General features: G+C 47.0%; 1 protein-coding gene across 1 annotated transcript in view; it reads right to left on the reverse strand.

The window, feature by feature from the left end:
• The window catches only part of LOC139266173 (gamma-aminobutyric acid receptor subunit alpha-3-like), a 232,825-nt gene that overhangs the window by 68,934 nt on the left and 147,833 nt on the right, over window positions 1–16,058 (reverse strand). The window contains exon 4 of the mRNA XM_070884006.1: window positions 12,578–12,798. Coding sequence (XP_070740107.1) covers window positions 12,578–12,798 — 221 coding nt within the window. The remainder of the gene's footprint in view (window positions 1–12,577; window positions 12,799–16,058) is intronic.

Consider the following 16,058-nt stretch of genomic DNA (forward strand, 5'->3'; position numbering starts at 1 on the left):
ACAGAAGAACGCAGTGTTCACCCTTTAAGTGGACAAGTTTAAGGTAAATTTGTGAAACCTAAACTGAATTTTTGCAATGGTTGCGATGAATTTTACCGTTAGTGCTCATGCAGAATGATCTGTGCTTCACCTTGACGTGTCTGTACACACAGAAACAGCAGCGTTGATTCTCACAGCTACACAGGTAACGCGCTGAGTCGCTGTTCCACAGGATCGGGACAATCATGGCCACGCCTACGGGATTCATCGTAAGCCTCGGCAGGTATGACCGAGCTCGCCAACCATTCAGTTCTTACATTGAGCGGACGAAAGTGCTTTTTAGGGCCAATAACATTATTGAGACTGAAGGTTCAGATGAGAATATTCAAGCTAAAAATAAAGTAATCCATGAACGGAAGAAAGCAAATTTTCTAACCGAGATTGGGCCAGACATCTTTGGAACATTGTCAAACCTACTCACGCCAGGGAAAGCGAAGGATGCGTCGTTTGACATTGTGCAGAAACTCGAGGCCCATTTCAACCCAAAGCCGTTAGAAGTAGCAGAGAGCTATAAGTTTGCTACCAGAAACCAAAAACAAAGTGAAACCCTCAGTGAGCACATTGTAACCCTGAAGAACCTGTCCTGACATTGTAACATCGGCACATTTTTGGATGGTGCGTTGCGAGATAAGTTTGTGTGGATAAGCGCACACAGTCCAAGTTACTGAACACTCCGAACCGAACGTTTGAACTAGTGTGCATAAGATCATAAGAAATAGGAGCAGGAGTCGGCCATTTGGCCCCTCGAGCCTGCTGCGCCATTCAATAAGATCATGGCTGATCTGATCATGGACTCAGCTCCACTTCCCTGCCTGCTCCCCATAACCCTTCACTCCCTTATCTTTCAAAAATCTCCACCTTAAATATATTCAATGACCCAGCCTCCACAACTCTCTGGGGCAGAGAATTCCACAGATTTACAACCCTCCGAGAGAAGAAATTCCTTCTCATCTTCGTTTAAATGGGTGGCCCCTTATTCTAAGATTATACCCCCTAGTTCTAGATTCCCCTATGAGTGGAAATATCCTCTCTGCATCCACCTTGTCGAGCCCTCTCATTATCTAATAAGTTTCAATAAGATCACCTCTCATTCTTCTGAACTCCAATGTATATAGGCCCAACCTACTCAACCTTTCCTCATAAGTTAGCCCCCTCATCTCCGGAATCAACCTAGTGAACCTTCTCTGAACAGCCTCCAATGCAAGTATATCCTTCCTTAAATACAGAGACCAAAACTGTACGCAGTACTCCAGGTGTGACCTCACCAATATCCTGTACAGTTATAGCAGGACTTCTCTGCGTATATACTCTATCCCCCTTGCAATAAAGGCCAACATTCCATTTACCTTCCTGATCACTTGCTGTACCTGCATACTAACCTTTTGTGTTTCATGCACAAGGACCCCCAGGTCTCTCTGCACTGCAGCACTTTGCAATTTTTCTCCATTTAAATTATAATTTGCTTTTCTATTATTTCTGCAAAAGTGGATAACCTCACATGTTCCCACATTATACTTCATCTGCCAAATGTTTGCCCACTCACTTAGCCTGTCGATATCCTTTTGCAGATTTTTTGTGTCCTCACAATTTGCTTTCCCACCCATCTTTGTATCATCAGCAAACTTGGCTACATTACACTCAGTCCCTTCATCCAAGTCATTAATATAGATTGTAAATAGTTGGGGACCCAGCACCGATCCCTGCGGTACCCCACTAGTCACTGTTTGCCAACCAGAAAATAACCCATTTATCCCGACTCTCTGTTTTCTGTTAGTTAGTCAATCCTCTGTCCATGCTAATATATTATCCCCAACCCCATGAGCTTTTATCTTGTGCAGTAACCTCTTATGTGGCACCTAATTGAATGCCTTCTGGAAATCCAAATACACCACATCCACTGGTTCCCCCTTATGCACCCTGCTCGTTACATCCTCAAAGAATTCCAGCAAATTTGTCAAACATGATTTCACTCACCATAGTCCCGCCAATACAGAAATGCGAAATGTTTTCACTGCCAGAAGAAAGGCGATATTTCAACACGTAGGGTTACTAATCTTCATGAGGGGACCATGAGGAGACCTCGAGGGGACCATGAGGAGACCACGAGGGGACCATGAGGAGACCATGAGGAGATCATGAGGAGACCTCGAGGAGATCACGAGGAGACCTCGGTGAGCCCTCAAGGAGATCATGAGGAGACCACGAGGTGACCATGAGGGGAACATGAGCAGACCATGAGGAGACCACGAGGAGCCCTCGAGGAGATTATGAGGAGACCTCGAGGAGATCACGAGGAGACCTCGAGGAGCCTTCAAGGAGATCATGAGGAGACCACGAGGATATCATGAGGAGACCACGAGGATATCATGAGGAGACCACAAGGAGAACACGAGGGGGCCACGACGAGGAGACCTTGAGGAGACCACAAGGTAACCATGAGGGGATCACGAGGAGACCAGGAGGAGACCATGAGGAGACCACGAGGAGATCATGAGGAGACCTCGAGGAGATCACGAGGAGACGTCGAGGTGACCATGAGGGGAACATGAGGAGACCACGAGGAGATCATGAGGAAACCACAAGGGGAACACGAGGGGACCACAACAAGATGACGAGGGGAACACGAGGGGACCACAATGAGACGACGAGGAGACCTTGAGGAGACCATGAGGTGACCATGAGGGGACCACGAGGAGACCATGAGGAAACCTCGAAGAGATCATGAGGAGACCGCGAGGAAACCAGTTCCATCATTTGGGCCAGAAATAGCTCAGAGGTTACCCCACCAGTCGCCCAGCATCGTTCGGCAGGAAACGGAAGAGGGGTACCAAAGCGAAGTGAGGTATGGAACGTACATGGAAGGAACAGCATTGCAGAGAATGGCCAGAAGAAGAACCAACCAGTCACGGAACCAATGACCATGAACCTACAATAGCTACAGCCAGGAAGGGCGATTGTACGTTTTCAGTCGATTTCTCTCAGAAGATTAGTCCTGTAGTTTTAGTCGTTTTTTGTTGCGTAATAAAACTGACACTCGGTTAAGCCTGAATTTTGTGCCGCGTGTTGTCCTATAAGTTCCGAGATCTAAGTAGAGTGAACAACATACACCCTACAAAAGCATGTAGAGCGAGATCCAAAGCAGGAGGAACCATTCTCGTGGCAATGCAAAGCAGCAACAACAAAAAGGGAGGAGTTCATAATATTGAAAGGAACAAACCTAATGTTGAAGAACTGGCCATCTACAGTCTCTATGCCACTGGCAGCAATGCTAGCAGTCGTGAGAAAAACTTCCTACAAAACTTATGATCAATGAGCAATATATTGATATGTGTATCGACACGCAGCGGACTGCTTGATCATGAGCAAGGGCAGATATGAGAGTAAGTTTAATCAAGAATTACTTACAAAGAGTACTGTAGAGTTATAAACCTAGTGTGGAGAAATCCTACAGACATGTGGACAAGTGGAATGTACAGTTCATCACAAAGGCCAGTCAGTAAAGCTGCCTATTATTGTCATGAGATACAGCAACAGGCCAAGGGGCTGAAATTCAGGCCCGCCAGAAAACTGGTGCACTTGCCGTTTTTTAAGTGTTTTCACCGCCGGGTAGGATGAGGTTGACTCTTGATCGATATTCAGCTCTTTGTTTTTTTTTTTGAGCAGACCAGGAGGTGGTCATAATGGGGGTGGAAGTGCAGTGGTAAGTGCTGGTGAGGGGCGGGAGTGGGGGCCGGACAGATTCTCCGCCACGGTCACTCAGCAGCGGAGCGATGATGACGTCATTACGCGTGTGTGTCACCGCGTCTTTCCCCGTAACTTAAAGGGGAGAGAATCGGTGATTATTTAGGATCGACCACTGGGTCACCAGGGAGGGTTTTGGCCGGGCCAGCGGCCTGGCCCCCAAGAGAGGGTACCAGGCTGCCCATTGGTGGCCCGGCCAAACCTGGGGGCACAATAGTCCGGCCGACATAAAAGTCGTCCGACAAAAGAAATAAAATGGCGGCCATCGCACGGCCAGGGTTCGCACTCAGAATACAAGGTGCACTGTCAGAGAAAGCTGTCGGGGGCACCGCTCAGTGGGCATTGGATATTTGGGCCTGAATTTTGCTGGAGGCGGTGGGGTCCCGGCGGTGCACACACTTAAAGCCTTTTGGCAGTGGCGGGGCACAAGTGGGGACCGGCAGAAAACCCCCGTGCTGAATTTGTCTGGTGGCGGCCATTCAACCACAAAACTGAATATGACGCATATATCCGCATCAAGTCCAACATGAAGCCTGTCTGTTGTATGGCAAGGCCAGTCCCCTATGCGTTGAAAGGTCAGATGGAGGATGAGCTAGCGAAGCTCAGAGAGAACAGAGTGCTCGTATAAACTGACAGAAGTGAATGGGTTAACCAATTGTGGTAATGCCCAAAGCTGGCAAAACTGTCCGGTACTGTGATGACAACAAAATTACTATGAGCCATACAGCTAACGATGAGCAGATCCCATTATCTACATCACAAGATTCGTATGCTGCACTCTCTGGGTCAAAGGTTTATTCCAAGCTTGACCCATCACACATTTACGCTTAGCTGAATGTTGACAAAGAGAGTCAACAATATCGCACCATTAACATTCACAAGGGTCTGTACTCATACACCAAGCTGCCGTATAGTGTAAAATCTTCCAGGCTACGATGGATAAGATTTTGCAAGGAGTTCTAAATTGCTTATGCAATCAAGACAAAGTGCTGATCGCAACAAGCAGTGAGGAAGAAAATCGAGGAGTGTTAGATATAGTGCTTCAAAGCTTGAATGTCCACAATGTCAAATTAAAAAGGAGCAAATACGCTTTTGTGCAGCTCGAGGTTGTGTACCTGGGTCTGAAAGTTGATGCAAATGGCTTGCAACCAGTGAAGGAAAAGGTTGATGCTGTCATCAATGCTCCAAAGCCCCAGAACGTGTCTGAGTTCAGATCTTTCCTTGGAATGGTCCAGTACTGCACACATTCTTGACCTGAGTTAGCGACCATTAGCTCCATTGCACGAGCTCCTCGAGGAGGATGTCCTGTGGAAGTGGATGAAAGCGCCGCAGGAAGTTTATGGTGTTTGTAAGAGAAGTCTCTCTAGCGATGCTCTACTTGTGCAGTACGGCACAAAGCACGAGTTTCGGTTAATGTGTGATGCTTCCAGCGATGGTGTGGGAGCTGCCTTAAGCCACATAATGGATGATGGCCAGGAGAAACCAGTTGCAATCACGAACCCTCACAAAGAGCGAAGGAAACTACGCGCGAATTAAAAAGGAAGCACTCGTCGTAATGTTTGGAATCAAGAAATTCCCTATTCCTGATCGGCAGAAAGTTTACCCTGACAACCAATCACAAACCGCTCCCAAATCTGCCATCCCTGCAATGGCCGCATTGAGAATGCACGGTGGATAGTGTTGTCACAATATGACTACACAATTGAATATCGTACTTCAATGGCAGATGCCTTGTCCAGGTTGCCACATCAGGACTCGTGTGTTGGGAGTGAAGATGCAATTTTCACACTGGGTGCAGTTGACTAAGACTTTCCCGTAAATGCAACTGAGATAGCAGGTGAGTCTCAAAAGGAATCAGTACTGAAAATAGTGCATGAAAACACCTTGAATGGACGGACTGATCAGTGTATGGACACAGAATTGAAACCATCCCATAACCATCATACTGAATTGTCTTGTGAGCACAGTTATATCAAGTGAGGAAACAGAGAGGTACCTACTTCTTTGAGAGATAGAATTCTGGCCAAACCTCATACTGAATATCCATGGATGGTCAGTATGAAATCAATTGCAAGAAGCTTTGTTCATATCCGTGATTGGACAGTGATCTTAAATCACTTCTCAGAAAATGCAGCGTTTGCCAAAATTGCAGAAACAAAACATCCAAAACCCCACTACACCCTGGGCCATGGTCAAATAGCCCTTTTCAGAGAGTGCCTGCAGACTTATGTGAGGAAGCAAATGATGATTTCCTGGTTCTTGTAGATAGTCACTCAAAGTGGATTGAAGTGAAACATACAGGTTCAAACAAGTCCGAGATATAAACAGGATCACCTTTGAGTTCAGAACCAAAATGAAAGCCTGAATATTGTTTTAACACCAAAACCTTCGGTGTGGCAATCAGAGAGGCTCCACAAACCTGGTACAGGTTGAACCTCCTTTATCCGGAACCCTCGGGATCTGGCCTGTTCTGGATAAAGGATTTTTCCGGACGAGGGGAGGTCAGGTTAAATTGGATGGTTCAGGTACTGAGCAAGGGGATATCGGGGCTGGTTGGCCGGGGGCTAAGAATGCAGCAGAGAGATGGTTGGGGGGGTGGTGGGGGGAGGGGGCAGTGGATTGTGGGGTCAGGCCAGCGATTGCGGGAGTTGTCAGCGAGGAAAGACTTCAATTTGTTCATGTCGGAATTCTGCGCATGTGTTGCCCGGTGGCAGGGAATGGTTCCGGACGAGGGGTGGTTCCTGATAAGGGAGGTTCAACGTGTATTAAACTGGTTTTGTAGTTCATTTAAAAGAAAAAAAGCCAGGAGTTTTTGTCGTGTGGTATATGTAGTGCGGGGAGAGGTGGGACCATAGTGTTGTTGTATTTGAGAGGGAAATACATACATTTCTTTAAGGGGGAAGCAGTGCAATGTATGATCACATGGGCTGTCACATGATTTGGTATGAGCATGCTCAGTTGGCTCGGGCCTAATAAAACAGGCACATGGACCAGCAAATCATCGTGTCTGGCCTTCACTTGTTCTATCCTCCCCTCCACTCTCTCCTTCCATTTCCTTCTCCTCCCCTGTCCTTTCCCACTTTTATCTTCCTTTCTTCCCCCCTGCCCCCTCTCCTGCACTCCCTGTCCCCTTCTGTCTCCCACTCTCCTCCCTCCCCTCCCTCTCCCGCACCATGATCACTCCGCTCTCTTGCTCTCCCTGACATGATTGCTACCCTTGGTCTTAACTCCCTGTTTATTCACTGCCTGTTTCCATTCCCATGACTCTGTGTTCCTCCCTACACGCCCCCTGTCCCTCACCTGCTCTGCCCCTTTCCCTGCTGACACTCCCATTCTAAACTGTATTCTGTTTCTCCAATTCTGCCTCTTCCTGTCCTAACCAGCCTCATCCACTTTCTGGAGTGGTCCTGAGTGAATGTCCCTCCAGAGGCTCCCTCGCTCACTCGAGGGTTCAGGCCAGGGTAATGATGATAGGTATACCGCAGAGACACAGGGAGTGAGGGTCAGTTTGGATGTCCAGGTGGCTGTGGACTGACCCAGAGCAGGCCGTGAACTACATCAGCATAGAATCCTGCAGCATTCACTACTCTGTCCATTTCTCTTCTGTCTCAGCACTAAAACATTCTGTGGGGACAGGGGCAGTGAATAAATAGCGTGCAGTCGTGTGATGGACATCCGATCATTGGGCCAGTTGATCAGCACGTGTAACATCAGTCTAACTGACTGCAGTTCTTTAGTCTGTAAATAATACTGTACAGGAACAAACTCCTTCAGTAATCTCTGCAGAGGTATTGATTATCACTTAAAACAGATTAAATCTGTGCACTGCATCAAAGGCTAGTCCTAGCCTCTACTCCATATCTTTCTCTCTATCTCTCTTTGGCTCTCTCTTTCTGTCTCTCTCTCACTGTCTGTCTCTCTCTATCTCTCTCTGTGTCTCACTGTGTCTCTCTCTGTCTGTCCCTGGCTCTCTCTTTCTGTCTCTCTCTCACCTTCTGTCTCTTTATCTCTCTGTGTGTCTCTCTCTCTCTCTCTGTCTGTCCCTGGCTCTCTCTTTCTGTCTCTCTCTCACTGGCTGTCTCTCTCTGTCTCTGTTTCTCACTGTGTCTCTCTCTGTCTGTCCCTGGCTCTCTCTTTCTGTCTCTCTCTCACTGTCTGTCTCTCTCTCTCTCTCTCTCTCTCTGTCTCACTGTGTCTCTCTCTGTCTGGCCCTGGCTCTCTCCTTCTGTCTCTCTCTCACTGTCTGTCTCTTTATCTCGCTGTGTCTCTCTGTCTCTCTCTCTGTGTCTTGCTCTCTGTCTGCCTCTGGTTCTCTCTTTCTGTCTCTCTCTTACTGTCTGTCTCTCTCTGTCTCTCTGACTCTGTGGCCCTCTCTATCTCTATCTATCTCTTTCAGTCTGTCTCTCTCTCTCTGTCTCTCTCTCTCTCTCTGTCTCTCTCTCACTGTCTGTCTCTCTCTGTCTCTCTGACTCTGTGGCCCTCTCTATCTCTGTCTCTCACTCTCTATCTCTCTGTCTCTGTCTTTCTGTCTCTCTGTCTCTGTACCTCTCACTCGCTTTCTCTTGCTTTCTCTCACTCCAGCTATCAGTACCTGTCATTAGTCGAGGTACAGAGATAGTACAGGGATGTTACCACACAGTCAGCAGGTATACGTGATGCTTCACTCTAAGTGTGCAGTATTTGTACAGGTGCAAATTAGTGTTTTAACTGTAGAGCTTTGGTCACCAGTGTCTCTCTCAGACATTCAACAACACAACTAAATTGGTCCAAAGATTTCAAGATCTGGGGAAATCGTTACACTTCTGTACTAGATGTACACACACGGTTAAAACACACACATGTATACACATGGTTAAAACACACATGTATACACATGGTCAAAACACACATAGGTATACACACGGTTAAACACACATGTATACACACATGGTCAAAACACACATGTATATACACACGGTTAAAACGCACATGTATACACATGCAGTTAAACACACACATGTATACACATGGTTAAACCACACACATGTATACACACGCGGTTAAAGAACACACATGTATACACATGCAGTTAAAAACATACACATGTATACACATGGTTAAAACACATATGCATGCACACATAGTTAAACACACATTTATACACACACACACAGTTAAAACACACACATGTATACATGTATACACACATAGTTAAAACACACATGTATACACACATCGTTAAAACACACATGTATATACACGGTTAAACACACATGTATACACACGCGGTTAAAACACACACTTGTATACACACGCGGTTAAAACACACACATGTATACACATGGTTAAACACATGTATACACACACGGTTAAAACACATGTGGTTAAAACACACACATGTAGACACATGCGGTTAAAACGCACACATGTATACACACATGGTTAAAACACACGTGTATACACATGCGGTTAAAGCACACACATGTATACACACACGGTTAAAACACACATGTATACACACGCGGTTAAAACACACACTTGTATACACACGCGGTTAAAACACACACATGTATACACATGGTTAAAACACATGTATACACACACGGTTAAAACACATGTGGTTAAAACACACACATGTAGACACATGCGGTTAAAACGCACACATGTATACACACATGGTTAAAACACACGTGTATACACATGCGGTTAAAGCACACACATGTATACACACACGGTTAAAACACACATGTATACACATGTGGTTAAACACACACATGTATACACACATGGTTAAACACACGTGTATACACATGCGGTTAAAGCACACACATGTATACACACACGGTTAAACACCCACATGTATACATGTATACACACGATTCAAACACACATGTATATGCATGGTTAAAACACACACATGTATACACGTGGTTAAACACACATGTATACACACACAGTAAAAACACACGTGTATACACACGCGGTTAAAATGCACACATGTATACAAACGCGGTTAAACACACACACGTATACATATGTGGTTAAAACACACATGTATACACACGCGGTTAAAATGCACACATGTATATACACGCGGTTAAAACACACACATGAAAACAATCACGTAAACATATGTAAATACAAACATATATACACAAAAAAACAACTTGCATTTAATGAAGTAAAACGTCCCAAAGTGCTTCCCAGAAGCATTATCAAATAGAATTTGACACCGAATCAAACAAGGAGATATTAGGGCAGATGACCAAAAGTAGGTCAAAGAGCTTTGTTTTAAGGGGCGTCTTAAAGGAGGAAGGAGAGGGAGCGAGATGGAAAGGTTTAGGGAGGGAGTTCCAGAGCTTGGGGCCCAGGCAGCTGAAGGCACGGCCACTAATGGTGGGGCGATTAAAATCGAGAATGCACTAGAGGCCAGATTTGGAGAAGCGCAGAGATCTCAGGGGGTTGTGGGGCTGCAGGAGGTTATAGAGATATGGAAAGGCAAGGCCATGGAGGGATTTGAACATGAGGATGAGAATTTTAAAACGTATAGTGATATATCACCGTGATTTGGCGCAGCACCTATCCTGGTCCAACGTCTGGTGCGCGGCCAATGCCATCGAGTTGCTAAAAACAGCACTGGGCCCTGACTCCGTTAGGTGTGTTGAGGAGGCTCAAGCACGTGGGGCAATGCCGTCCGAACTGACCCCCGTCCGGATGGAATTCCTCATCAGCGCCAAGCCCCGAAACCTCCCTCGGGAGCTGGCACCTCACAACTTGAGCCTGCTCTGGGAAATCCCCTCTGTGCCTTTCAGTTCTGCGTGGAGGGGATTCCTGTACGGGCTGCTCTTGCACACTTTCCACCTTGCCATCCTCGTCTGCCGTCCGGACACGCCATGGTGCACCATCTTGCCACCCGGAGGAGGAGTCCATGTTCCATATATATGTACAGTGTGTGAGGTTGCAGCCCCTGTTCCAATATTTGAAGGGGCTGCTCCTCAATTTCTGGTTGCACTTCAGTCCCACGCTCCTGATCTTTGGGCACCCGGTGCGGAGGGGAGCGGGCAGGTTGGGGGGCCTCCTCGTAGGACTGCTCCTGGGCATGGCCAAGGGGGCCATCAACCGGTCCAGGCAGCGGGCGGTCGAGGGGGTCGTTCAGCCTGACTCCCTGCCTCTCTTCCGCGGTTACATCCGAGCCAGGGTGTCCCTGGAGATGGAGCACGCGGTGTCCACCGGTACGCTCGCGGCCTTCCGCGAGAGGTGGGCACTGGAGGGACTGGAGTGCATCATCACTCCCGGCAACCAAATTTTGATTTGATTTGTTAGGTTTTCTTAAACATTTTTGGTTAGTTTACAGTTTCTAGTTACCATGCCCCTTTAACAAGGGGGAACTTGGTTTAATTGTATAATTTAAAAGAATTGTATCACCGTGGTGTACAGCAGTTAGAATGAGGTACAGCTGAGAATGGTTCTCCATGGTTGAATAGCCTACATGTGTCAGTTGGTGCTACTGATCTTTCTCTGTCATTTCAAATTCGGGGTCAACACCTATGTTACAACAGCGGACAGAACCATGGTCCGACCACTAACCTCAGCAACTGGCGGAGGTCAGGGTAAGGGATGGTATGTGCCCACCTCAGTGGCTCAGGATCTCAGCACGGGCTGTTACATTTGGAAGAGTAGAGCAAAGGAGTAAGGTGATAAATAGTAATGGTTTAGAGTCTGTTGGCAGAATGTGTGGTGGTTATCATACTGGATTAGATCCTGCAAATCCCCTGGGAGGACAGACGCACAAACGTTAGCGTCCTCGATCAGGCCAACATCCCCAGCATCGAAGCACTGACCACACTTGATCAGCTCCGCTGGGCAGGCCACATAGTCCGCATACTCGACATGAGACTCCCAAAGCAAGCACTCTACTCGGAGCTCCTTCACGGCAAACGAGCCCAAGGTGGGAGGAGGAAACGTTACAAGGACACGCTCAAAGCCTCCCTGATAAAGTGCAACATTCCCACTGACACCTGGGAGTCCATGGCCCAAGTGGAGGAAGTGCATTGGAGAGGGCGCTGAGTACCTTGAGTCTCATCGCCGAGAGCATGCAGAAACCAAGCGCAGGTAGTGGAAGGAGCATGCGGCAAACCAGTCCCACCCACCCCTTCCCTCAACCACTGTCTGTCCCACCTGTGACAGAGATTGTGGTTCTCGTATTGGACTGTTCAGCCACCTGAGGACTCATTCTAAGAGTGGAAGTAAGTCTTCCTCGATCCCGAGGGACTGCCTATGATGATGATGATGGTGATGGCGATGACTGGTAATCCGGAAAACTGGGAATTGGAATTCAATTAAATATCTGGGACTGAAAAGCTGTTCTCAGTAAAAGTGACTATGAGGCTGCTAGATTGTTGTAAAAACCCAACTAGTTCACTGATGTCCTTCAGGGAAGGAAACTTGCCACCCCTACCCATCTGGCCGATGTGTGAGCCCAGACCCACACCAGTGTGGTTAACCCTTAACAGCCCTCTGAAGTGATCCAGCTAGACTCACAGTTGTATCAGAAACTGGTCCCAGCCATTTGAGGAGATGTTTCACCCCCAGCTCCTCAGGCCAGCTGGCGATGGGCAATAAATGCCAGCCTTGCCAGTGACGCCCACATCCTCGGAATGAATAACACTGAAAGGTGCAGGCCTAACTCGATCAATGCAACTAAGCAGTGGAATTTACAGCATTACATAAGCAGGCCCTGATATAGTCACTGAGCATTATGCGGAGATAATGTGAGCGATTGGAGTTTGAATGCCAGGAACAGCGGGCAATCCTTTACCTCATGGTGTACAGGAGGGTTCCATTGTCCACCAGCCTCAGCAGCTTGTTTGGAGTGGTCATGTTGTGTGCCACTGATTTCTTGCCGTTGTGAAAGAAGGTGTCTGGTGTCCAGATCTTGCTGGCCAGAAGGTTGTTCAGCGGCAGTATGCGCATGGGCCCTTTAAATTTCAGCCGTTCGTCCCTCCAGCTCTGTCGGAAAAACACATCAACGGTGTACTCCTATATGGGGGGAAACAAGGGGGTAAACAGAGAGTTAGGAGCACAGACCGCATCCCAGTGCTTGGCCCTTCCGTCTCTTCCCAGTGACAACAAACCCCTTCACCAGTCTGTTCTCCCCCCTCTATCACCACTCAACACCATATCATCACTGCTGGTTAAGGGTCAGTTTGTGAGGTTTTCTCGGTGGTTGTGGCAGCAATGGAATCTGAGAGCGAGTCGGAGAGAAGATCGACCAGGGAGCCGCTTCGATAAAAGGAGAGAAATCCTGGAAGGACTGTGACATTATTTAAGTTTGGAGGGAGGCTACCTGAATAAAAGCCCGAGGGTGAAACATATTATTTATGTAGAATCTGTTTAGTAATACCAAGCATGCTGTACACGTATTTGATACAGAAAGATAGCTGGAAATGAGTTTCATCTTATAACTTTGGGTCTTCACTTAAAACCCGATGGAATCATCTGTTTATTCATTTTTATAATGATACAGGCAGCATCAATCTCCACATGTACATGGCAGTCAGTCAGCTGTACCTCACCATCACCCCCTCGCAGTAAATTGTCACACTGCTTATACTGCATGTACAGATATTTCCTCCAATTAAATATTGAGAAGACCAAAGTCATTGTCATCGGTCCCTGCCACAAACTCCATCCCTCTCCCTGGCAACAGTCTGAGGCTGAACCAGACTCTTCTCATCCTTGCTCTCGTATTTGACCCCGAGATGAGCTTCCAACCACATATCCTCCATCACCGAATATCTCCATCTCCGAAACATCGCCCGTCTCTGCCCCTGCCTCAGCTAATCTGCTGCTGAAACCCTCATCCATGCCTTTGTTACCTCTAGACTTGACTACATAAACTTGAGGTGATCCAAAACTTGTCTGCCCCGTGTCCCAACTCGCACCGAGTCCCGCTCACCCATCACCCCCTGTGCTCGTTGAACGACATTAGCTCCCGGTTAAGCAATGCCTCGATTTCAAAATTCTCATCCTTGTTTACAAATCGTTCCATGGCCTCACCCCTCCCTATCTCTGTAATCTCCTCCAGCCCCACAACCCCCCGAGATGTCTGCGCTCCTCTAATTCTGCCCTCCTGAGCATCCCTGATTATAATCGCTCCACCATCGGTGGCCGTGCCTTCTGTTGCCTGGGCCCTAAGCTCTGGAACTCCCTCCCTAAACCTCTCCGCCTCTCTACCTCTCTCTCCTCCTTCAAGATGCTCCTTCAAATCTCCCTCTTTGACTAAGCTTTTGGTCAACTGCCCTAATTTCCCCTTATGCGGCTTGGTGTCAAATTCTGTTTTATAATGCTCCTGTGAAGTGCCTTGGGACATTTTACTACGTTAAAGGTGCTATATAAATACAAGTTGTTGTTGTTATCAATAAGACCTGCTGTATTTAAATTCTTTGTTAAGGTTTGGCCACAGTGAGTGCACGGCGGGACTTTCTCGGAGCCCCATTATAGAAAGGACATTAAGGCAGAGAAATTCCATTCTGCCCCACCTGGGGGCGGCAACACCCATGAGGGGTTCATTTTGCTGCAGGCGTGGATGTCACACCCCGTTCTCCAAATCGGGGTCACTGCTCCCGAGAGGAAGTGGAATTGCGCCTCCTCTCTGGGACACTAACAGAGTGGAGGGTTTGGGAGCGAGACGCAGCGCTGCGCACTGGGCAGCGTAGCTTTGTCACGTGGGAGGGGGTTCTCCCCTTCATTAAAGGGGAGGGTCTGAGCTGCCACTTCCTGCCACCCCGTCATCACCCCAAGCAGCTTCATGGGGCACGGGACAATTTTTATTCCGGGATGTAAACGGGGTGCTACGCACTGTGAAAACATCATCATCGACGGAACGGGACGCTAATGATTACCGTCGCTGTTAAACCCCTGGGGAATTTAGCGGGAGTCGTTATCAGCCCCGCACTCGGGCAAAAAGTTCGTGGCACTAACGAGAGGCACAATAAACCCCAATTTCTTCCCCTAAATCCGTGCAGAGCAGAGATTGACCAGGATGAAGCCGGGAATGTGAGACGGCAGCTATGAGGAGAGGCTGGGTCTATTTTTATTGAAGACTAAGAGGTGATCTGAAGGTTTTTAAAATGACAAAGGGCTCGGAATTCAGTTGGGGCGATAACTTTTGAAAAGAAGAACATCTAGAAACCAAAAATATAATAATGAGTAGTCAGCGTGGATTTCAAAAGGGAAAGTCTTGCTTGACCAACCTCATTTTGTGAACACGTAACAGAGAGAGTAGACAAGGGTAATGCAGTAGATGTAAGTTATCTAGATTTTCAAAAGGCCTTCGATAAGGTACCCCATAATAGACTGATGAACCAAGTCAGAGAATGCGGAGTCAGGGGACAAGTAGCAGAATGGATCACTAGCTGGCTTTAAGGCAGAAAGCAGAGAATCGGGGTAAAGGGTAGCTATTCACAGTGGCAGAAGGTGGGTCATGGTGTTCCACAAGGATCAGTGCTGGGACCACTGTTCACAATTTATATTAACGGTTAAGACTTTGGAATCAAAAACACAATTTCTAAATTTGCGGATGACACCAAATTGGGGGATAGTCAATACTGAGGAGAACTGCAACAAATTACAGGAGGACATTAATAAACTTGCAGAATGGGCATATAATCGGCAAATAAAGTTCAACACAGATAAATGTGAGGTATTACATTTTGGTGGGAAGAATAGGGAGGTCACTTATTACTGGGAGGGTGTGAGTCTGGGAGGGGTAGAGGAACAAAGGGATCTCGGATACAAATACACAAATCACTAAATGTTGCAACACAGGTTAGCAAGGCCGTAAAAAGCAAACCAAACACTAGGGTTTATTTCTAGAGATTTAGAATTGTAAAGTAGGGAAGTTATGCTAAATCTGAATCGAACCTTGGTTAGACCACACTTAGAGTACTGCGTACAGTTCTGGTCGCCATAATTATAAAAAGGATATAGAGGCACTGGAGAGGGTGCAGAGAAGATTTACAAGGATGATACCAGAAATGCAAGGGTATACCTATCAGGAAAGGATGCACAGGCTGGGTCTCTTTTCTCTTAAAAAAAAGAAGGCTGAGGGGTGACCTAATAGACGGAGCTTTGATTTTATCACTCCACATCTAATATAATACAACAGGGATACGTTGAAAGTATTGACATTAAAAGTCCAGTGAAAATAATCCATATTGCAGCATTAGCCAATGTCATTGCCATTCCTATTTTCCCTGAGTTTGAGCAGAGCAAAGTTAACTCATTAAGAACAGCCT

This window comes from Pristiophorus japonicus, chromosome 6, assembly GCF_044704955.1.
Source record: "Pristiophorus japonicus isolate sPriJap1 chromosome 6, sPriJap1.hap1, whole genome shotgun sequence".
In the NCBI taxonomy this organism is placed as follows: Eukaryota; Metazoa; Chordata; class Chondrichthyes; family Pristiophoridae; genus Pristiophorus; species Pristiophorus japonicus.